Raw genomic sequence first — 23,337 nt, forward strand, 5'->3', positions numbered from 1 at the left:
TGCAGGGGCTTTCTTTTTTTTCTTTTTCTTTTCTTTTTTTTTTTTTTTGCGTCACGTGGGCCTCTCACTGCTGTGGCCTCTCCCATTGCGGAGCACAGGCTCCGGACGCGCAGGCCCAGCGGCCATGGCCCACGGGCCCAGCAGCTCCGCGGCATGTGGGATCCTCCCGGACTGGGGCACGAACCCGTGTCCCCTGCATTGGCAGGCGGACTCCCAACCACTGCGCCACCAGGGAAGCCTGAGGGGCTTTCTTTAGTTGCTGAGAGCAGGAGCTGCTCTTCGTTGCAGTGTTTCTCATTGTGGTGGTTTCTCGTTGCAGAGCACGGGCACTAGGCACGCGGGCTTCAGTAGTTGTGACACGCAGGCTCAGTAGTTGTGGCGCACAGGCATAGTTGCTCCGCGGCACGTGGAGTCTTCCTGCACCAGGGCTTGAACCTGTGTCCCCTGCATGGCCAGGCAGATTCTTAACCACTGCACCACTAGGCCGTGTCCCCTGCATTGGGGGGCAGATTCTTAACCACTGCGCCACCAGGGAAGTCCGGTTTTGCCTTCTTTGAACCGGCACATAGCACGAAGAGCCTGGGAATGTTGAGTCAGTCACCAAAGTTTTGGAAAGGGGTTAAAGTTAGGCAGTGACCTGCTGTAGCGCCCCTCCCCTCTCCCCCCGTCAAAGGATGGGGAGCCTTCTGAATTCCTTATTTGTTGACATCTGGTTAGAGACCCGTTTGTGATTATGAAATAAAATGGTAGAGGGACAAGAATGTTCTTAATTAGAGGGGACTAGTTTGGAAGGGAGTTCCTGAACTCAGTTAATGGACCTAACCAACTGTCATTCTGATAGAGTGGTGACATTTGGAGTTACAGAAACAAGTTGAAGTTTTTGAGGAAAATTCAGACAGTAAATGGTTATTATTGGAACCATTTCAGTAATCATTGGTTAACCTATTCTCTCTCCCCCTCCCTCCCTCTCTTTCCTTCTCCCTTTCTCTCTCTCTGTGTGCACACACAAATCACTTTTTAGAAATCTGGTGCTGCATTAGGCAAAGCCTTAGTGTAGTCAGGGGTCTTCTCTGGAAGCAGGAGAGTTGGCTTGCTATCCTTCATTGATTTCTACTTGGGCTGTGTGAAATGATGTCTAAGAGCCAAGAAACTAAAAGGTGTTGAGGGAGAAAAACAAAGCAATAACTCTTTAAATGACCACGCAGAGGGAGTAATATCTCCACCCTCCTCTCCCATTCAAATAATAAAATTTCTTTGTACTGCATAGCATCTATGAAATCATTGATTAAATTTCTGTCCATTGTGCTGGAAAACATACTCCTAAATGACAGATCCTTGGAGATCTGTCAAAACAGAGCTAAAACTACCACTCTTACCTATGGTCAGTGTAGAAGGAACTTTGCACCCCTAGATACTTAGCCTACTGTTTTTTTTTCCCCACTTTGCAGTTTTTGATTTGTGAAAAATTGTTTCCTTTCTGTACAGTTTTGGATATCATTGCAGATGTCTCCTTTTCCTTCTAACCATCCTTCACACCATCTAATCAGCTCCCAAGTCGCATTTCATTGCATTGATATGCTGGAATTCAGCTTTCTTCCATTGCTTGCATTGCCACTAAATTGGTTTAGACTAGGAAAATTGTTATGTCTCAGGCTTTGTTCAGCTTCGGTCCATCATTTACATTGCCGCGAAAGCGTTTGTTGGCCTAAAATCACAGCGAATAACGTCACAGCTGCTTAACATGTCATACCAAACATTTGGGGAACCTGCCCTCTGCCTACTGCTGTAGCCACTTGGTGTTCTTATATCCATGGCCCTAGAAAAAAAAGTACCTGTTAGAATTCTTCATTTTGTTTCATTGCCACAGTGTCAAACATATTCTGTGGACACGTGCCCAGAAGTATTGAAACAAAATATTGGTGCCATTTAACATTTTGAGACATTTTCTCAAGTTTTTCCCAAAGCATCGTGTTTAACAATGAATGGACAGCGACTCTCACTTTACCATGATTCATGATCAAAACTTTTTTTTTTGGCCGCACTGCGCGGCCTGTGGAACTTCCCCGACCAGGGATCAAACCTGTGCCCGCTACAGCAGAAGCAGAGTCTTAACCACTGGACCACCACGGAAGTCCATCACCAAAACTTTTTTTGCTGATTTCATAAGTGAAAACGTCTTTCATGGCTGTTTTAAACTCACATTTCTCTGGAGCTGAATGTTTTCCCCTGTGTTTGTTAACTGGTCTTATAAGAAAGCTTAGAGGAAGAGGGGCAAAGCTATTTTTAAGAATTCGGAGATCAGGGAGTTCCGTGGAAGTCTGATGGTTAGGACTTTTCACTGCCGTGGCCCTGGGTTCAGTCCCTGGTTGGGGAACTGAGATTCTGCAAACGGCATGGCGCGGCCAAAAAAAAAAAAATTAGGAGATCTGTTAGAGACTGAAATGGATTGTTGGCTCTTGGAGGTAAGTTAATAACAGAAAAAGCTTTATTTCGTTAGTCCATATTTGTTAGGGTTCCTAGATACAGGTGACAGAAACTTTAACATAGTGTAAGGGAAGTGCCTCAGTTAACAGATCTAGGGAGGTGTTTGTTTTAATTCAGGAAAGATGTGGACAAATAAATCATGGCTAGGGCAGGGAAACACTTGAGCCCAGGAGAGAGTCATGAACCTCTTACAGCTGTTTCTCATGCAAATCAGCATGTTGTTTCCTTCTTAATGTTAGGACAGCTAAGCTGTCAGAAGGGTCTGCTACTGAAGAGGGATTGTTATTTTGGGGTTGTTTGTTTTGTCTTTCTCTCAGTTCCCATTTTAAATATCTTGTGAGGCTGGTTTTGGGTGCTAGATGGGAGCTGCATCTCAGCAGCTCTTGCTAGAACCACAAGAATGGAGGAACAGTTTGTTCTCAAAGAAAAATAAAAAAGGCAGGGGGAGCTGAAGAAACTAGGCATGTACAGTAATAGTCAACTGCCACACAAAACAAAAACCTAGACGTAAGCCGACTGATGCATAAGTAAATGAGATACGAGTAGTGGGAGAGAGCCAGGGGAGAACCAGGATGGTGCTCTTCATGCTTTGTTTTTGTTTGTGATTCAGTTCTCCCTCTCTGATTCCCCTGTAGGCAGAAGGAAGGGTTTCTGGGAAGAAGACCAGTGGGGAGTGGGTAGAGGGTACCCACTAAGGTTGTAGGAACTTACTATTTCAGAGAAGGTGAATGGCATCACTCTACCTAGATTAAATTGGGGCTACTTGTGACCTTGAAAAAGTTACTTGCTTTTTAAGTCAGCATTAGCAAATTCAGATGCTTTCTAGGGCCAAGTAAGTTGTATAAATTTGAGTCAACAGGCTAGGGTATTTACACATCAAGCATGTAAACATGTGTCCCTGTCTCAGCCTCCTTGGTCTGTCTCTTACACTGATGGAAACAGGTATGCAGAAGTATTTTTCTGCTATGAGAAAATTGGTACAAACAGGATGATAGCTGATACTTGACACCTGTAGCCTACTCCTAATGGGGATAAAAAGGAGCTTGGGGCTTTGGAGACTGATTGGGAGAGGTTTTCTTCTACAGGGGGATTTCATCTAGCCTTCTGTACATGGCATTCTGCTGCACTGCTTAGGTTGGCTTGGAAGTAATGGCTTATAATATAAATTTTTATTTATTTACTTATTTATTTATCTTTGGCTGCATTGGATCTTCGTTGCTGCACACGGGCTTCCTCTAGTTGCTGTGAGTGGGCGTTACGCTTCATTGCGGTGCGCAGGCTTCTCATTGCAGTGGCTTCTCGTTGCAGAGCACAGGCTTTAGGCGTGCGAGCTTCAGTAGTTGTGGCTCGCGGGCTGTAGAGCACAGGCTCAGTAGCTACAGCGCACAGGCTTAGTTGCTCCGCAGCATGTGGGATTTTCCCGGACCAGGGCTCGAACCCGTGTCCCCTGCATTGGCAGGCAGATTCTTAACCACTGCGCCACCAGGGAGTCCCAGTAGAAATGTTTTTGTGATTTATGCTTCTTAAGTAGATTCTCCACTGCTCCAAACAAGAAAATAAATAAACAGACAAAAAAATCCTCCACAACATTGAGCCCATGTACCAAAAGAAGGCTTGGCCTCAATTTGGAAAGCTTTAGTTGGTTAGCCTAAGCTACTTTTAATGCAGTGGCTCGCCACTGACTTTGGTTCTCACCTGGAGTGTGTCCTTAGGCACCCGGAAGCCATAGGTTCTCTGGGGAGGAGGGTGGTGGCTGGTGCTTTAACACAGGTTCATCTCATCTACACGGTGATGGCATTTTAGCTGATGGAACCTTATTCAGTAACACCTCACCATCAGTTAATTTAAGAAAAGCAAAAACAAAAAAACAATGCCAGCGTTCTAGGGCTAAATAATACAAGTTGCTCCCAGCTTCTCACATCTGTTCTTGGAAGTCTTTTTAAAGTTAAAGAAACCTATTGCGTGACATTTTTACTTCATAAGTGTGTATTTTATTTGCTCATTGAGGCCAACTTTGGACCAAGTGTACAAGGTTTATTGTGTGTGTGGGAGGGGAGGAGCGTGGACAAGGAGAGCCTCCTTTTGTTCATTTTCTCTATTTTGCTGTTAGGAACAGGAGACTAAAATCAGAATGGTTCTAATGGAACTGTAGTTGAGAGAATGATCTGTGCTTTTGACCCACAGGAGAGTGCCTGTCTTCCCAGCCAAAACCTGTGAAGGACTTACCCTTCCCTTGTTTACGAGGAGAAAACAAACTTGGTATACCTTTGAAAAGCATATTGGAAAGAGCAAGTACATACTTACTTAGTTTTAGAGATAACATTTTCACTCTAGTTATTGATGCTAACTTTTCCTGTTCTAAAGACCTTGCAGGGCTTCCCTGGTGGCGCAGTGGTTGAGAGTCCCCCTGCCGATGCAGGGGACACGGGTTTGTGCCCCGGTCCGGGAAGATCCCACATGCCGTGGAGCGGCTGGGCCCGTGAGCCATGGCCGCTGAGCCTGCGCATCGGAGCCTGTGCTCCACAACGGGAGAGGCCACAACAGTGAGAGGTCCGCGTACCGCAAAAAAAAAAATAAATAAATAAAAAAAATAAATAAATAAAAGAATCTTCCTTATTTATTTACTTATTTTTTAAAAGAATCTGCCTGGTAAGTCCTTGCCCCTATTCCAAGGAAAGATTTTAGGTTGCTTTCCCCTGTCTCTGAATCAGGTTTTTTTGTTTGTTTCTTTATATCTTCTCTTGGTAGAAGAGAAAAATTACTTCTGTGTAAAAGGAGAGATTGCTTTTACTCATTGTAATTCCCTTGTAGTAGTCCTTTACCATTAGAGGTGAGTTATAGGCACAAAAAATAACTCCTTTTAGATCCTCCCCCCTCCCCCCACAGTGGATCAGTTGTACTTTTATTTCCTTAGTAAGTTGCTTTCCAACCTGGCTTTGACATAATCCTGAAAAAACTGCTCTTAAGTTGGCCAAACTTGTTTTCATTTTTACTTTTTAAAGCCAAGAAGACAGTGTGTTTAAGTGGAATATTAAGAACAATTATTTACTGATTTCCCGATTATGTAGTACTTCCCAGAGTTCTAAATCTGAAAGATACAAAATGTGATGGGGGAACATAGGAAGCCCTTTATTCTTAGTTTTGCAGCCAGCAGGTAGAGGTAAACCTCCTCAAAGATGGTTGTTCCCAGGTTATAGTGCATCTTGTTATCTAAACAAACAAACAAACAGGTCTGTCATACCCCAAACACACACACTTTTTTTTGGCCACACCATGCGGGATGGGATGCGGGATGGGATCTTAGTTCCCTGACCAGGGATCAAACCCGGGCCCCCTGTATTGGGAGCATGGGGTCTTAGCCACTGGACCACCAGGGAAGTCCTCTTCACACCCTTTTTTTTATTTTTAAATTTTTTTTTTTTTTTTTTTACGGTGTGCGGGCCTCTCACTGTTGTGGCCTATCCCGTTGCGGAGCACAGGCTCCAGACGCGCAGGCTCAGCGGCCATGGCTCACGGGCCCAGCCGCTCCGCGGCATGTGGGATCTTCCCAGACCGGGGCACTAACCGTGTCCCCTGCATCGGCAGGCGGACTCTCAACCACTGTGCCACCAGGGAAGCCCTAAAGATTTAATTTTACTTATTTTTGGCTGCATTGAGTCTTTGCCGTGCGCGGGCTTTCTCTAGTTGTGGCGAGCAGGGGCTACTCTTCGTTGCGGTGCATGGGCTTCTCATCTTGGTGGCTTCTCTTGTTGCGGAGCACGGGCTCTAGGCACGTGGGCTTCAGTAGTTGTGGCTTGTGGGCTCAGTAGTTGTGGCTCGCGGGCTGTAGAGTGCAAGCTCAGCAGTCGTGGCGCACGGGCTTAGTTGCTCCGCGGCATGTGGGATCTTCCCTGACCAGGGCTTGAACCCGTGTCCCCTGCCTTGGCAGGTGGATTCTTAACCACTGCACCACCAGAGAAGTCCCCCCTACACCCATTTTTAAACACTGCTTTGTTCCTTGCTTTTTTCAACTAATGATATTGTTACATATCACAACATAATAAAGTTTCTCCTTATCTTTTTTTCCTAATTACAGTAGTTTCCATTGCTTGGCTGTATTATTTAGCAGATTCCTATTGATGGGCATTTATAGTGTTTCCAATCTTTTACTGCTGTCAATAAAGCTTTAGTGGGTAACCTTCTGAAATATTCAGAACATACTGACTTAATAAAGTCCTTCACAGCAAAAGAAAATCTAGGCTCGTATGTTACAGTCAGTTGTGTATCTTAAGTCTCCTTTAATCTGGATAATTACTCAGTCTTTCTTTGTATTTCATCATATGGAGGGTTTTTTTTTAACATCTTTATTGGAGTATAATTGCTTTACAACGGTGTGTTAGTTTCTGCTTTATAACAAAGTGAATCAGCTATACATATACATATATCCCCATCTCTATATGGAGGTTTTTTAAAAGTATAGGACACTTACTTTGCAGAAAGCTCCTCAACTTGGATTTGTCTGGTGTTGGCTTATAATTGGGTTTAGGTTATTCACTTTGGTAGGAAAACCACAGAAGTGATGTTGTGCTCTTAGTGCATCACACCAGGAGGGGCATACAGTTAATTAGACCCATTACTGGCTACTTAAACTTTGATCCTTTGGTTAGGTGGTATCTGCCAGGTTTCTCCACTGAAAGCTATATTTCCTTTTGTAATTAATAAACAACTTGTGCTGAGATACTTTGAGACGATGTAAATACTCCGTTACTCCTCAAACCTTCCTACACTGGCATCCATTGACAATCCTGCATGATTTCGTTATTAATCTGATGGATGCCAGCCAAATGGTGAATTTCTAATTCTGTCCTTTCTTCCACATTGATAGTTGGCTTTCTTCTTTAAGGAGGAGATTTCTCATCCATTCATCCATCCACCCACCTTACTAATGGATTCCTACATTATTGAGCGGGTTGTAATCCGATCATTATTTTGTTGCTCAGATTATTCCAGATTTGGGTACAACCTCTTCCTTTTAACATGTCCCCCTCATTCTTTGAGTACATCCTTATTTTGGGGGCACAGCAGTATGTCCATGTTTATCTTGCCCAGGCTTCAAATTGGCCATCTCTCCCAGGAGCTCTGGGTTCTTCGCGTGGGGAATATTTAGAAATCAAGATCTGCTTGCTCGGTGTGTTCGTATTACTGCTCTTAGGCCCTCGGCTGACAAAAAAGCTGTCTCGTTTAGGCTGCCCATTAAATCTAAATTTCAGATAGACAACAAATACTTTAAAAAATATAAATATGTCATTGATCTGAAATTCAAATAACTTCTGTCCTGTATTTTATCTGGCAACACTAATCTACCTGTCTGTATATATTAAGACCCTGTGGATTTTGACTTAACACCTGTTATTCCTAATCAATACCGCAGGGTTGGTTTTATTCTTCTTCCCTTATTTGTAACTTTCCTCTCCAAAACTTGATTCCCTTCATCCCCAGTATACATGTACTTATTTGTTAAATTGCAGAATGTACAGAAAGTTTCAGAATTGTTAACCCATGTATCTTTGAAAAGGAAGCTATTAAATAAGTTTGTTGTTTGTTCCTTATGTCTTTATCCTGACACTAATAAAAACTTGCTAATGACCAAGTTCAAGTTACTTGGGTCAGTGCCCCACCCTCTTCCTTTCAGTGTATGTAACTCAATTGAAATATGTTATTGTTTGTGTTGAATTTAGGGTTCCCTCCATCCTTACTGATTTGTGTGTAACATTCACATGGCCCCCAAATTCAACAGTGTATGGAACGGTATATTCAGGAAAATGTCCAACGCTGCTTTTTTTAAAAAAATCTTAATCCTACTCATGTTCTACAGGTAACCAGTTTCACTAGTCTCTGATTTATCCTTTTGGTGTTTTTCTTTATACTGTTATTTTTTCATTGAAGTATTGTTGATTTACAATGTTGTATTAATTACTGTACAGCAAAGTGATTCAGTTACACACATGCATATATACATTTGTGTTTTCCTTTTTGCTCAAATTAGCAGATACATGTGTATTTTATTTCCCCATCTTTCTTAACATAAAAAATGGCATGCTATAGATAACTCTCTTGTACTTTGCTTTTTGCTCATTAATATATCTTAGAAATTACATCAGTTCACAGAGATGGTCATGTGTTTTTCCTGTCACAGTTGTGTGGTACTCCATTGTGTGGATGTACCATATTCCCTATGTTTGGTCATTTGGGTTGTTTCCAGTATTTTGCAGTCACAAACAATGCTGTAATGAATAACCTAGTGTATGTGTTTTTGCACTGTTGGAGGTCCATCTTCAGATGAATTCTTAGAAGTGAAATGGATAGGTCAAAAAGTAGGTGTGTATGTAGATTTGTTAGCAATTGCAAAATTCCCTTCTGTCAGAGTCCTACCAGTTGGCATTCTCATCAGCAGTAGATGAGTTCTGTTTCCCCACAGCCTCGCAAACTGGGTGTGATATTATGCTTTCTCAGTTTTGCTAATCTAATAGATGAGAAATAGAATTTTAAAAATGGTATCATTATAGTTTTAATTTGCATATTTCTTTACCATGGAACTATGGTATTTTTTAATCATACAATATTTTTTCATAGACGAAACTGCAAAGGAAATCCGAATTGCTTGGTTGGGATTGGTGAGCACATTTGGTTAGGAGAAATAGATGAAAATAGTTTTCATAACATTGATGACCCCAACTGTGAGAGGAGAAAAAAGGTAAGCCATCATTTTTTAAGTGATTTCTATATGGCATTCTTGTGTGTTTTATTTTGTGCCTATGATCAGAAACCATTACTGATTTCAGGTAACCTAAGCAGCTTTAAGATCAGTAGTGGAATTGAAGACTCTAAACCACTTGAATTGGAACAGTTCTTAATGGTATGCTTTAAAACAGGTAGCTATGTAATCCAGTAAGCCTTTAAATAATAGTTTTAGTTCAGTGCTGATTCTGCGTTTGCTTTAATGTAGCATGGTTTATGTTGAGCTCTTTTTAAGTCTCTTTAAAGGAGGTGGTAAATCCAGGGCACAAGCTCTCAATGATATTACTTTGCTTTCTTGGGCTTGTATTTTTACATATTATACATACAACAGAAGTTTTACCTTTTTTTTTTTTTAACGGTAATACACATTAATACTTTCTAACGATAAAGCCTGGCCTTTACAATAGTCACCTGTATAGGTATTTTCTCTCTTAAAAAGAACGATTCTTTGTAAGTTCAGGAATTCTCAGCCTTATCTTTGGAAAAAATTGCAACTAACTCCCTGCATCCTCCCATCTCCCAGATCTATAGGATAAAAAGGAACTTTTCTGGAAGTTTCACTTTGTCATTCTGCTGAATGCTGGGCTCTTAGGAATATAGCAAATGAAAAACCTATGTACATATGTTTAAAATTGATGTTTCCTGGAGCCAACTGTTCTCTTAAGCTTAGATTTAAGTGGCTGGAGAAGGCTAGAGATGCTGTCCTAAGTCTTTCCCCACTCCCATAGTCAACCCAAATGGGGCTTTCATGATAATTATGCCCTAACCTTTCCTGAGAGAGGCTCACAGGGTTTAGTGGTTGAGGCAGTTTAACACATTTTTAATCAAATTAAAAAAAAATACTTCTCAGGCTTCCCTGGTGGCGCAGTGGTTGGGAGTCCGCCTGCCAATGCGGGGAACGCAGGTTCATGCCCCAGTCCGGGAGGATCCCGTGTGCCACGGAGCGGCTGGGCCCGTGGGCCATGGCCGCTGAGCCTGCGCGTCCAGAGCCTGTGCTCCGCGATGGGAGAGGCCACAGCAGTGAGAGGCCCGCGTAATGCAAAAAAAAAAAATAATACTTCTCATAATTTTTTTATTTAAGGGGAAACTGGTTTTATAATTGTAAATTTTGTGTCTTTGTAGAACTCATTTGTGGGGCTCACTAACCTTGGAGCTACTTGTTATGTCAACACATTTCTTCAAGTGTGGTTTCTTAACCTGGAGCTTCGGCAGGCGCTCTACTTATGTCCAAGCACCTGTAGTGACTACATGATGGGAGATGGTATCCAAGAAGAGAAAGGTGAGTGGGGATGGGTATGGGGAGGGCTTACTGCTGAGCTTTTTGCTAGCTAGACCACTTTGAACCAACCATATAGAGGAAACTTCAACTACAGTTTCCCTCTGTAAGACACTGTGATTGCAGTCCATTAAATTCTAGTGATTGAGAGAAATTAGTAAAGCAGACAATGTTACTCTTTTGCCTAGTTTGAGAGACTTAATAAATACTTCAGTGTACGCACAGCCTTTTGTCTTGATTCCCAAATAGGCTGATTTACAAAATACCCTCTAAAATTAAGATTAAATTAACCAACCTTGGCAAAGCAAGCTACTAATATGCGACTACACTCATTGCAAATTTAGAAATCAGTTTCAAACTGTTCTAGTGGAATTATTTAGTTTTTTTATGCATAATATGTGGATTATTATTCCTAATTGATATTTCTATTTAGAGATTATTCTCTTTGAGATGGAACTTTCATGGAATGACCAGGTTTTTCTTCTCAAAGCTGGGGGATAGAGGGAAGTGAGTATAAGATTACACAGGTCTAGGAGCTCCAGGTTGGGAACCTTTGACTCTTGTTCTTATTTGTAAATCCTGTGCTGTCTTTTATGTGATCTGACTTGGGCACATAGCTCATCATGTCTTTGGCTCTGAGAGAGAAAAGATAGGGTTCCTAAGTCCCACATCTTCCTTCTTGCTGCTCTTTAGACAATTGTAATACTTTTGGTCCTTGTTAACAGTTCAAAACAGTGCTTAAAAATTCTTACGTTTGTTTCCCCAAAGCTTTATTCCTATAGTTCTGAATATTTAAATCTAGATTAATAGTATAGAAGATATTGATATTTAAAGAATTAGTGTATGTAAAGGATGAGTAATGGACAATGGATCATTTTCAGTTTTAGCGTTGTCTTTGCTGAAGTATAAATTTACCAATGAGAAGATAGCTAGATAACAAGTGGAAACGAAATGTCTATTTTGTAAAATGATGCGCCGTGGCCACCTTTGGGTCTTGTGGTTTTAATATGTATCTTCAAGAGATGTGGTTTTTTTTGTTTTTTTAATTTCTAAACACTTAGATCTTACTATTTCATCAAAGCCCTTAACCTTGTTCTCGGATAAGAGTGTGCATTTCTGGTGCTATTAGCAGACACAGTGCAGTGTAGTGAGAAGGGTTTGTGTTGGAAATGATGGGACTTGAGTTCTAGTCCCAGCTCCACTACTCCTTTATTTTACAGGTAGGAAAACCAGCAGAGGATAAGTTATTTAAGATCTCATGTAGTATCTAATCTGTAAATAAGAAAGTTGGAGTAGCTACAAACTTACTTGAAGGGCTTTTAACATCCTGTAAAGCCCCTGCACCCCAGGAAGTAAGATTTTTATCTTTATTTTACAAAATGAACTATTGACTTCCTTTTCACAATTGGTGAGTCGCAATTGGTAGTAAAGAGGTAAACCATTCAGACCAGTCAGGAGACAAACTACACAGTGATTTGAACTGACAAAAAATTATTAATAGGAAATTAGAGTAATAGGGGAATTGGTTAGTAAGAATTGAAAAGGACTTGAAAAAACACAGATATAGCAGATAGGGGAGCAGCCACTACCCCAAGGGCTGAAAAAGAATACAAAAGGAGGAGTCCCACACCCCCACTGACCAGGCCTGAGATCCAGACCTCATTGGAGAAAGCACTGCCTTCCTGAGCTCACTGGATGGCCAAGAAGGTGCTGAGATGCCTCAGTGGGTTTCCTAGCTGGAAACTGTCCTCAGGGAGGTACTGGGCCTTGGAATCTCTTGCAGAGAGTGTCCAGGAGGTCATTCACAGGGTGGTCATTCAGGAGGAAATGCCTCACAAGAGGCATCCATCCCACTGAAGCTACCAGAGGAGGTGCCGGGAGAAGCTGCTGGCCACTGCTGGCTGAGGGAACCCACAGAGCCTGGTGAGACACGGAGTGGAACCCTGGAGCGCCCTCTACTGACAAGACTCAACGTTACACTAGCTGGCAAAGGAGGAATCTTTGCAGAGCTCATCTCTGTTAGCACAGAGCAAGCAAAGAAGGGTGGATTTGGAGCTGAGAGGCAGTTAGTTAATCGATGACTGGCACAGAAGAGAATACACAAATCTTTTAGGGCTCTTGAGATTCATGCTTCCTATTTTCATACCTTCTCCGAACTCACTAGAACTTGAAACTAAATTTTAAGATTTTTAACAGTAAATTGTTATATTGTTCATTCAAGTTTGAATCAGTGTGCTTGAGATTGCTGTCATTTGCTCTGTTTGTGGCAAGTTCACTAATGAGATTATATTAAAGTATTTGGCCATTTAATGCAAATAGTAAATATAGTGTATGGTTTTTATTACTGGAATGGATGTTTCGGTGTGATTTGACACTCTAGAAGCCATAGTCATGATTGCTATTGTTGTTGTAACATATGTATAGCCTCTTGCCTTTAGGGGATGCATATAGACAGTCATGGCTGCCTCATGACTTCCAAAAGATGTGATTACTGATTTCTTTTAAAGTTTTAAAACTATAATAAAACATTATTATAGTTTGGATATAAGGGTGTTTAATTATAATTATGTTCTCATGTGAAGAGGAGTACATTTTTTAAAAAGTAGCAGTTTTTAAAAGAACAAACATTTCTTTAATAGATTATGAGCCTCAAACAATTTGTGAGCATCTCCAGTACTTATTTGCCTTGTTGCAAAACAGTAATAGGCGATACATTGATCCATCGGGATTTGTTAAAGCTTTGGGCTTGGACACAGGGCAGCAGCAGGTAAGAACCTTTTATTTTTTTAAATATAAAAAGCATTCCTTACAATCTTTATAGAAAGAAATGAAGAAATTTTTAAAAATTAATTTTTTTCTATTTTATTTACTGTTCAGTATATTATACATTTTCCTTGATCTCATTTCTGAAAATCCATATGTGGGCACAAACTGATTCAGCATAGCTCTAGTCCTTGTTCCAAAATGCTAAGTTCAAAGTACAAAATGCTAAGTTCAAAGTTTCTGGATTATTTTACTTATTACTATTTGTAACAGAAATTGAAAAGCAAGGTATGATTTTTTTTTTCTTTTTATTAACCCAAACCTGTATTGTAGGATGCCCAAGAATTTTCAAAGCTCTTTATGTCTCTTTTGGAAGATACTTTGTCTAAACAAAAGAATCCCGATGTGAGGAACATTGTGCAACAGCAGTTCTGTGGGGAATATGCTTATGTAACTGTGTAAGTGTGTTTCCACTTTCTCATCATGCATTTTATTCTAAGGCGGTTGCTTCTGTGTCTTCTAGTTCAGTTCCAGGTTATGGATTTAGTGGCCTATCATGAGACCTGAAGTATTTATAGTAATACGTTTCCATGGGAACATGTAAACAACTGACTAGATAATTGCAGTTGAACGCATCCAGGTGTTGGGAACTGTGGTTGAGCTCTTGCTGTTTATTTCATGGCTGTGGTCTGGGCTGAAAGCATGAGATTGGAGCCTGCTGGAGTACTAAAAGTAAAACAACTCTTAAACTTTTTCCTAAGCATAAAGTGCATGGCCTCATCAATCACTTTGTTTTCATTTTTTGAATATACATAGTGTAGATAATTTCAATGACAGAATTAAGGTAATAAATGCTTCTTTGTGTATTTCCAGGATGTAGTACAGTAGAACGTTATTGCTTTTCCCACTCTGATCTTAATTTTATCACTCTCCTTTATTATAGGTGCAATCAGTGTGGCAGAGAATCTAAGCTTTTATCAAAGTTTTATGAACTGGAGTTAAATATCCAAGGCCACAAACAGTTAACAGATTGTATCTCAGAATTTTTGAAGGTATTCAGATTGTGGCGTGTATGTTGTTTCTGCTCATTAACACTATTCTGAATGTCTTTGATTTTATGAATACATTCATCATTTCAACTTTTTCTACATACGAGTGTCTCTGTTTATGTAATGATGTTGAAGAGACTTTGTAAATTATAAAATATTAAAGTAGGCTGCATTTAAAATAATTTTTGGGGCTTCCCTGGTGGTGCAGTGGTTGAGAGTCCGCCTGCCGATGCAGGGCACGTGGGTTCATGCCCTGGTCCAGGAAGATGCCACATGCCACGGAGCAGCTGGGCCCGTGAGCCATGGCCGCTGGGCCTGCACGTCCGGAGCCTGTGGTCCGCAATGGGAGAGGCCACAGCAGTGAGAGGCCCGTGTACCGCAAAAAAAATAATAATAATTTTTGACTGTTTCAGTTTATTTTATATGTAGAGTTATGTATGTGCAAAAACTCGTGTGATTGGAGTGTAACAGAGTAAGGAAATATAAGTGATGTTACCATAAGGTTAATTTACTTTTTCATTTAATGAGAACTAGACAGTGTTGAATGCAAATATTTTTTTACATCAAATACGGCCATTCTTCAGCCTCTCCACTCCATATCTGTGTGTGTGTGTGTGTGTGTGTGTGTGTGTGTGTGTGTGTGTGTGTGTTTATTTTGGCCACACCAGGCGGCATGCAGGATCTTAGTTCCCCAACCAGGGATTGAACCCGTGCACCATGCATTGGGAGCACGGATCCTTAACCACTGGACAGCCAGGGAAGTCCCTCTTTGTATATTTAGATTTACGCAGAGACAGGGAAATGGTTCCCCTTTGTTCGGAGTGGAAAAGTTGCTAAGAGGCAGCCTTTATTATCATGTAGGAACAGACACATAGCATGGTATTGATAGGTGAGCTTATTATATAGCTTCCTTTCTTAAAATAATTTTGTACTTTCCCTCCTCCTTTAGCACAACCATCAGAATGCTTGAAGTTCTCATTTATTGGGTTCATTCAGCTAAATATTGAGTGCTTACATGTTCAGGCAGTATTTCAGCTGTTGGGAATAACCATATGGAACAAAACAGACATTTTTGCCTTTAAGAAGCTTATAGTGATAATGGTATGGGGACCAGTGACGGACAATAAAATAAATGGAAGTAAAACATCTAGTGTGTCAACTGTAATAAGGGCTATGGAGAAAACTAAAGCAGGGAAGGGGCATGGACAATGTGGAGTGTGGTTGAAAGTGGAGTAGTGAGTCATCCAAGAATTGGGGAGAAGAGTGTCTGGGGCAGATGAAATAGCAAGTGTAGAGCATGAGACAAGAATGTGCCTGGGGTTTGAGGAATAGCAGGGAGGTCAGTGTGGTTGAAACATAGGGAGGATGATAGAAGATGACATTGTGGAGGTAACTAAGGACCATATCAGACAGGGCCTGGTAGACCTTTGTTGGAAATCTGACTCTTGAGTGAGATGAGATACCATGTAGGGCTGTATGCATAGGAGTGATGTAATCTGTTTCAACAGGATAACTCTGGTTGCTGTCTTGAGAATAGGCTGATGGTGGGGCAAGGGGGCAGACAGAAGGAGTTGATGGTGGCTTGGACCAAGGGTTAGCTGGAGAGGTGATAAGCAGTGTTTGGATTTTTTTCAAAGTAGAGGTGATAAAATTGTAGATTGGATATGAGGAAAAAAAGAGGAGTCAGGGATTACTAAGCAACTGGAAGAATAAAGTTGGCATAACTAAGATGTGAAGGAGTGTGGGAAGAGCAGGTTTGGCAGAGGAATTAGGAATTTGCAGTGGGGCATGTTAGATTTGATAGGTATAGTTCAGGGGAGAAGTCAGGGCTTGATCAAATCACCAAGGGCATGAGAGAGACGAAGACCAAGGATGGAACCCTGGGACATTCAAACATTAAGAGATCAGAGAGATAGGGGAGCAGCTAGTCAGAGATGCTGAGGGGGATGTGAGTTGAGTAAATAGGCGAGTGTGGCTTCCTGGATCAAATGAATAAAGTGATGGTACTAGTATTGTATTACTGTATTTATTGTCTTGTAGTGTAATCTGTACCAAAAAGCTCTTATAGAAACATAAACGAGGTTGAGGTCTATCCCGATGGAGCTTTTTCTGTAAACCTACAGCATTGGAAACGCCTCATAGAGTAACTATGTGGTTTCCTTTATTCATAGAACTACCTGTTATATCTGTGGGAAAGAACTAACTATAAGACAGAGCTGCCAGGGCTTCCCTGGTGGCGCAGTGGTTGAGAGTCTGCCTGCTGATGCAGGGGATGCGGGTTCGTGCCCCGGACCGGGAGGATCCCACGTGCCGCGGAGCGGCTGGGCCCGTGAACCATGACCGCTGAGCCTGTGCGTCTGAAGCCTGTGCTCCGCAACGGGAGAGGCCGCAACAGTGAGAGGCCCGCGTACTGCAAAAAAAAAAAAGAAAAGACAGAGCTGCCAAGTAAACTGTGAAGAACCTAATAGTCAAACTTTTTTTAATCTTAGATATTGGCATATCCCAACGATCTGTACTGTTGTAGGGTGTGATAGCTTAGGAATGAATATGATTTGAACTTAATACAATTTTAGAGGGTGTCAAATTCAGAACCAGGCATATCCATCTCCTGACCCTAAACATGGTCCTACAGTAAATTGCTTGAGGAAACTGGATCCCAAAGGTTATAGGTGGGGAATTTTGAAGTGTGTCCGTATTCCATTGGAGATCAAAGAAGCCCAACTAAAAGAGTTGTGGACTGACTGACATGACAGCTGTGGATTGAGCAAAACTTCTTTTTGAAAGGGCTATCTTATCTTGAAGATTATGACTTTGGAGATTATCACTAAAATAATCACTAACGTGATCGGCAGTGGAAAGAATCAGAACATGTGAAATTCCTTAAAAATTTATTGACTTAAATAATTTTGCCTATGTTACACATAATAAAAAAACCCTTTACACTGTGCAGAAAGTCAGCATAAATTTAAAAAAAGGAAAAATTTAAAAAGAAACCAACATTAGCTCTAACATTGCGTTTTTCTGCACTCTTAGTTTTGTGTCATGAATGTGGTTCAGTAACTTTAACTGTGTGTGTGTTTGAAATTTGTATATATATAATTTCATATTCATTGCCCATATGTAGTTTCCGCCCATTTTCACTGTTTTAAAATTAATTTTGCTGCATCAAAGTACCTATGATTTCTTTTAATTAATTAATTAATTAATTTATTTTTGGCTGCGTTGGGTCTTCGTTGCTGCGCGTGGGCTTTCTCTAGTTGCGGTGAGCGGGGGCTACTCCTCGTTGCAGTGTGCGGGCATGGGCTTCTTACCGCGGTGGCTTCTCTTGTTGCAGAGCACGGGCTCTAGGTGCACAGGCTTCAGTAGTTGTGGCTCGCAGGCTTAGTTGCTCCACGGCATGTGAGATCTTCCCAGACCAGGGTTCGAACCCGAGTCCACTGCATTGGCAGGCAGATTCTTAACCACTGTGCCACCAGCGAAGCCCCTTATGATTTCTTTTCTAAACCTACTTCTTACAATTCCCAGAATTGGGATTATCAGGAGAAAAGATCTAAAGCCAAGTATTTTTAAAATCATACGTTTTGGAAAGAGAAACATTAGTTTTAAATCATTGTATACAATTAATAATGTCACTGCTAAGCTAATACAATCTTATGTGTCCTTCATTATTTATAATAACTTGATCTTAAAGAGCTTGAATAGAAATAGAAGCTATTAACTAAAATGAAATTATAATTTGCATCATAGGGTTGATCACCTAAAAAAATCTTTTCTTTTTTTTTTTTTTTAATGTGTCTTATTCCTGATCAGGAAGAAAAATTAGAAGGAGACAATCGATACTTTTGTGAAAACTGTCAAAGCAAACAGAATGCAACAAGGAAGATCCGACTCCTTAGTCTTCCTTGTACTCTGAACTTACAGCTAATGCGTTTTGTCTTTGACAGGTAAATATGTGCATGTCGTAGTGTTTGTTGCTCACTGTGGACTAGTATGTACAGATTTTACCATAGATAAGATAGTAAAATGCTTATAATTTGAAAGTCAAGATTTGGGGATGAAAGTTACAGCCTGTCATAATTAAGAACTGGAAAAATAGAGAATCCTTATTTTTTATTCTGAAAAATTATTAAAAACTGCCAAGGAAAAGCAGACATTTAGGTAGGAACTGAATTTCCTTGACATTCTGTTTTACTGTATAAGGACTTGAGTAAATTTTCTACTCACTACAGTACGTCCCCCATTCCCATGGAGATAGATCAGGCAATTTTTTTTCACATGTGCATTTCTTCTGTAAAGCAGGAAGATGTATGGTTTCCTTTGTAGTAAAACTAAAACTTCTAGAAATGTACTGTTTGGAATTAGCACTTTAAATTCATACCTTTTAGGGTGTTGATTATTTATTGCCCAATTCTAAGACAGTATTATGTTTTGAGCAAGATTGCTAAATGAAATCTACCTAGCTGCAATCCAGTTTATTAAAATAACCAGTAGCCCTTATACATTGTTTTATGGTTGTTTTAAATGTAAATATAATTAGCTTTTTCTTGGTTAGGCAAACGGGACATAAGAAAAAGCTGAACACCTACATTGGCTTCTCAGAAATTTTGGATATGGAGCCGTATGTGGAACACAAAGGTAATATTTTTACCAAGCAGTGATAGTTATAATGCTCAGAGACGAACCTGTGATCTATTTGTGTTCAGTACAGAGTAGCATTTTACTACTAAATTTTATTTGCTAATCTTTGAGAACAAAGGCATTTTAGGTGAGCCGATATGTTACTTTCATTTTCTATGAGTGAGTACATAACAAAGATTAGATGGTTCATGGATGTATATTGGGGTTGACCAAAATGTTCGTTCACGGAAAAACCCGAACAAACTTTTTGGTCAACCCAGTATATAATTAATGGTATAAAAGAATAAAAAATGAAAAATACTTAGCTGTTCCTGTACTCAAGGCTTGTTACCTTAGCCTCAATACCATATCTGTAATTCCTCGTAAAATTAAGGGTCTCCAAGCTGCCTCCATTCACGTTTTTAAAAACCATTTTATCAAAAACATTAGATGGCCTAGTTCCAATATTTATGCTATAATTATATATATGACCACTGATAAGTTGTAGGATGTTACGACAGAGTCTCTAATAACTTACTCTTCTTTTTCTTTTGGTAGTCTTCATCTTACCAAACAGGATGATTCTTGTTAGAGAAAAGAAACATCTTGCCCTTTGTTTCTCCTGCCCGTACTGGACAGACTATTTTACTTCTCTTTTAAGATTGACCTTAATGTTTGTGAAATTTTTAATACAGAAATTATATCATAAACTCTGTCTCCGTAGAAAAGTTCTGGTGGCAGCTTATAAATAGGCGCAAGCCATAAAGTAAAACCTTCAACAGAAATGATTGGGGAGGTTGGGGGAAGTGATGTGGTAAATATTTAAGCCTTAAAATGTATGGTGCTTTCTAATCAGTACTGGAGTTTAAAATTTACACCTGTGGAAGAAGGAAACTACTGTAGAAGTTGCTGCTGGACTTCGTTACTATTATATTTGGCTGAATGAATAAACTTTAGCAGTAGTTCACTTTACATAGTAGTTTGCTTCCTGCCTCCTTTGTTTAGGTAATTATTTGAAATTAGAGAAGCCTGATGGCTTAGTGATTTCTCGGGGTCAGAAACTTAGGAGACGTAAAAGTATTCCTTTCCTTTTTTTTTTTTTTTTGGGTGCGCTGTGTGGCTTGCAGGATCTTAGTTCCCTGACCAGGCATTGAACCCGAGGCCACTGCAGTGAAAGCATCCAGTCCTAACCCTGGACAGCCAGGGAATTCCCAAATTATTCTTTTCCTTGACTCCAGTGTATGATTTTGAATAGTTCTTATTATTCAATTTATTATATATTTGTCCAATTTGTATCGTAAAGAAAACCTTTGACCATAATAAGTCAAAAAAACTGTATATATAATTTTAGTATGTTGGATTACTAAGTAATTTTTTTTTTTTTTTTTTTTGTGGTACGCGGGCCTCTCACTGTTGTGGCCCCTCCCGTTGTGGAGCACAGGCTCGGCGGCCATGGCTCACAGGCCCAGCCGCTCCGCGGCATGTGGGATCTTCCCGGACCGGGACACGAACCCGTGTCCCCTGCATCGGCAGGCAGACTCTCAACCACTGCGCCACCAGGGAAGCCCTACTAAGTAATTTTTAATTAGAGAAATAAAAATTCTTATTTTAGAATTGTTAGCTATGACTGGTAAAATTAATCCAGTAGTTTGTAGTTATAGACCTGTTCACACTCTTTTGTAATGTTTGTTACACAAATGTATTACCTCATATAGGTAGAATACTAGAAACAAGTTAACTTGTTATAATTGCACAGGGTTCATTCTAGATAATTAGGAAAATTCAGAAAGCATAAAGAAGAGTTACAAATAAGAGCCACTTGTAATTCTGTCACCCAGATAACCAGTATTTATATTTTACTAAATTCTTATTCATGTATGTCTACACACACATACCCACACAAAGTGGAAGAGATAGATCTAAAAGATGATCTATTTTTAAAGGAGAATTCATTTGCTGCTTTAAATAGTGAACCTGCAGATACACGGAGGTGTGTAGATGGAGGGATTCTCATACCTTGAACATTTAGAAGCTTACCCTCTAACTCCTGCCATATTTCTTGGGGATTTTAATATCCCTGTAGACCATTTTAAGAGTCTGAATAAGATTCATAGACTTTTAGAAGAAACCAATTACATTTAAAGATTTTTGTTGATGTGGATCATTTTTGAAGTCTTTATTGAATTTGTTACAATATTGCTTCTGTTTTATGTTTTGGTTCCTTGGCCACGAGGCACGTGGGGTCTTAGCTCTCCACCAAGGATTGAACCCGCACCCGCACCCCCTGCATTGGAAGGCGAAGTCTTAACCACTGGACTGCCAGGGAAGTCCCAGAAACCAATTACATTTAAATGTAGTTATCAAAATACTGACACAAATTTGTAATACAGTAATATAAGTGCAAACCAAAGAACAGGTTCCAGTGGTCAAAACCACTGTAATTCTTAAGTTGATGAGTACAGTAAATTGATAAGTATAAAATCAGGTTATCTGCAATAATGTGATAATGAAAGCCGTGATGTCTATTGGTAGTAGAGTCACAGTTACTGCTAATCCTTCTGTGGTTTATTGTCGTCATTAATAATTTAGGGAATACTACTAAGTACCACTGTTGTAGACAGTCTTCAGCTGACCTCATTAACAACTACTCTCCTTCAGTGATTTTGTCTTTCACTAGGCCTCAGTCCTTCTGAGGGTCATAGCTACCTTTTTCTTCCATAGTTTAAATTTCATACATCTTATTCCATCCTATTTTTCCTCCTCTTAAAATTATAAAATGTAACACATTCATCGAAGTTAAAATACAAAAATGTATGGCTCAGAGAATTATCACAAAGTGAATATCTTCACGAGTACCACCCAGGTCAAGAAAAAACATCCCCAATACTCCAAAGATTCCTGTGTGCCCCACCCAGTTGCAATCTCCTTCCTCCGGAAATATAGCCAGTAATCTGACTTATATGGAAATCACTTTTTTATCTTTTTGCTTTAGCATTTTACTGTGTAAGCTTGTACCCCTAAACATCATAGTGTAGTTTACCCTTTTGCCTCCTGGGATATAGCCAGGTGAAATCTAACCCATCATTAAATCTTAATCTGCCTCCTCTGCTCCTTCATCTGGGCCATTGATCCCTGGAGAAAAACACCACAGGTATGTCTGTCTGTCTTCTTAACCTTTTTATTTTGGAGAATTTCAAATTTATATGGGAAAATCCAATCTGACAGTTTTGATCTTTTAACTGGATCAGTTCATCTATTTACACTCCTAATTCCTCTAATTCAAATTTACATCACTTTTTATAGTTCCCTGTCACTTGCATATATTTTCAAGTTTCTCATTTCTCTAAACATAGAGAGCCCAGTTTTATAATCCATGACTGATATTGGTGGAATATTATTCAGGTTTATTTTTGCTGTCTGATTTGGTTATTTTAATGTTGCCTTGTATTCTGTACCTGGTTATCTCTGGAAAATTTTTATTTTATTTTTTATTTTTGCCTCACTGCATGGCATGTGGGATCTTGTTCCCTCACCAGGGATCGAACCTGCGCCCCCTGCAGTGGAAGTGCAGAGTTTTAACCACTGGACCACCAGGGAAGTCCCTGGAAAATTTTTTACGGGGATTCACTTAGGGCTGGGATGAAGCCACCTCCTTCAGAGAGACCTCAGGTTTCTTTCTGCCAGGCACCTGGGGTCCCTACTAGTTAGGTATCATCACAGATCAAGTTCGCTGCTTGAGGTTCCCTTGCTCAGTCACGCTATAAGAACCCGGCCAATTTAACACCATGACATTTCCCCCCATTCTCTTCCTGTTGTTCTGCTCAGGGTTAAGGAGTTTTCTTTAGGTTCCCTGAGGTTGGGTAGTGGAGAGGTTGTTTCTTACCTGAGGTTGGGAGTGGAGAGGTGGTTTCTCGTTCACCTTTTCCATGAAGTGATTGGGAGAGTGCAGTGTAGTAGAAAGAAGAGTGGGTAGGTGAGTCTAGGTAAGCCCTGAAACGTGGAGTGTGGAAGTGCCCACCTGGTGGATACAACCTGGGCTGGGCTGTTTGCTATTACTGTTTTGTTCTTTCAGTGATTAACCTGGAAATTATAACGTACCTAACTCTTAGAGTTAACAACTTTACCCTCTAAAAACAGTACAAGGACCTCAAACCACTAGGAAATCGATATTCTCCTAAGTTGTTTATTGTTTTCATATGTGTTTTAGTTCTACCTTAAAAAAAAAAAAAACTGATAAGGGGAATCCTATGCCAGGGGCCTAGGTTCGATCCCTAGTTGGGGAAGGAAGCTCCTGCAAGCTGCTTGGTGTGGCCACAGCTGCCAAACACACACACACACACACACACACACACACACACACACACACACACA

General features: G+C 40.3%; 1 protein-coding gene and 1 non-coding gene across 10 annotated transcripts in view; both read left to right on the forward strand.

The window, feature by feature from the left end:
* The window catches only part of USP48 (ubiquitin specific peptidase 48), a 67,008-nt gene that overhangs the window by 3,242 nt on the left and 40,429 nt on the right, over nucleotides 1-23,337 (forward strand). For 6 of the 9 annotated variants that reach the window (XM_027109847.1, XM_027109840.1, XM_027109838.1 and 3 more), the window contains exons 2-9: nucleotides 4,669-4,776; nucleotides 9,097-9,217; nucleotides 10,384-10,540; nucleotides 13,177-13,304; nucleotides 13,634-13,758; nucleotides 14,244-14,352; nucleotides 18,160-18,293; nucleotides 18,902-18,984. In XM_027109847.1, coding sequence (XP_026965648.1) covers nucleotides 4,669-4,776; nucleotides 9,097-9,217; nucleotides 10,384-10,540; nucleotides 13,177-13,304; nucleotides 13,634-13,758; nucleotides 14,244-14,352; nucleotides 18,160-18,293; nucleotides 18,902-18,984 — 965 coding nt within the window. Of the gene's footprint in view, nucleotides 1-4,668; nucleotides 4,777-8,312; nucleotides 8,339-9,096; nucleotides 9,218-10,383; nucleotides 10,541-13,176; nucleotides 13,305-13,633; nucleotides 13,759-14,243; nucleotides 14,353-18,159; nucleotides 18,294-18,901; nucleotides 18,985-23,337 lie in introns of those variants that run through there. The other 3 variants (XM_027109843.1, XM_027109842.1, XM_027109844.1) reach the window with 2 other exon arrangements.
* LOC113622519 (small nucleolar RNA SNORA18) lies at nucleotides 16,431-16,565 on the forward strand. The gene has a single exon (XR_003433560.1). It is a non-coding gene; the product is annotated as a small nucleolar RNA SNORA18 (small nucleolar RNA).

The sequence above is a fragment of the Aethalodelphis obliquidens genome, unplaced genomic scaffold (assembly GCF_003676395.1).
Source record: "Aethalodelphis obliquidens isolate GAN/ISIS:26980383/991018 unplaced genomic scaffold, ASM367639v1 scaffold9, whole genome shotgun sequence".
In the NCBI taxonomy this organism is placed as follows: domain Eukaryota; kingdom Metazoa; phylum Chordata; class Mammalia; order Artiodactyla; family Delphinidae; genus Aethalodelphis; species Aethalodelphis obliquidens.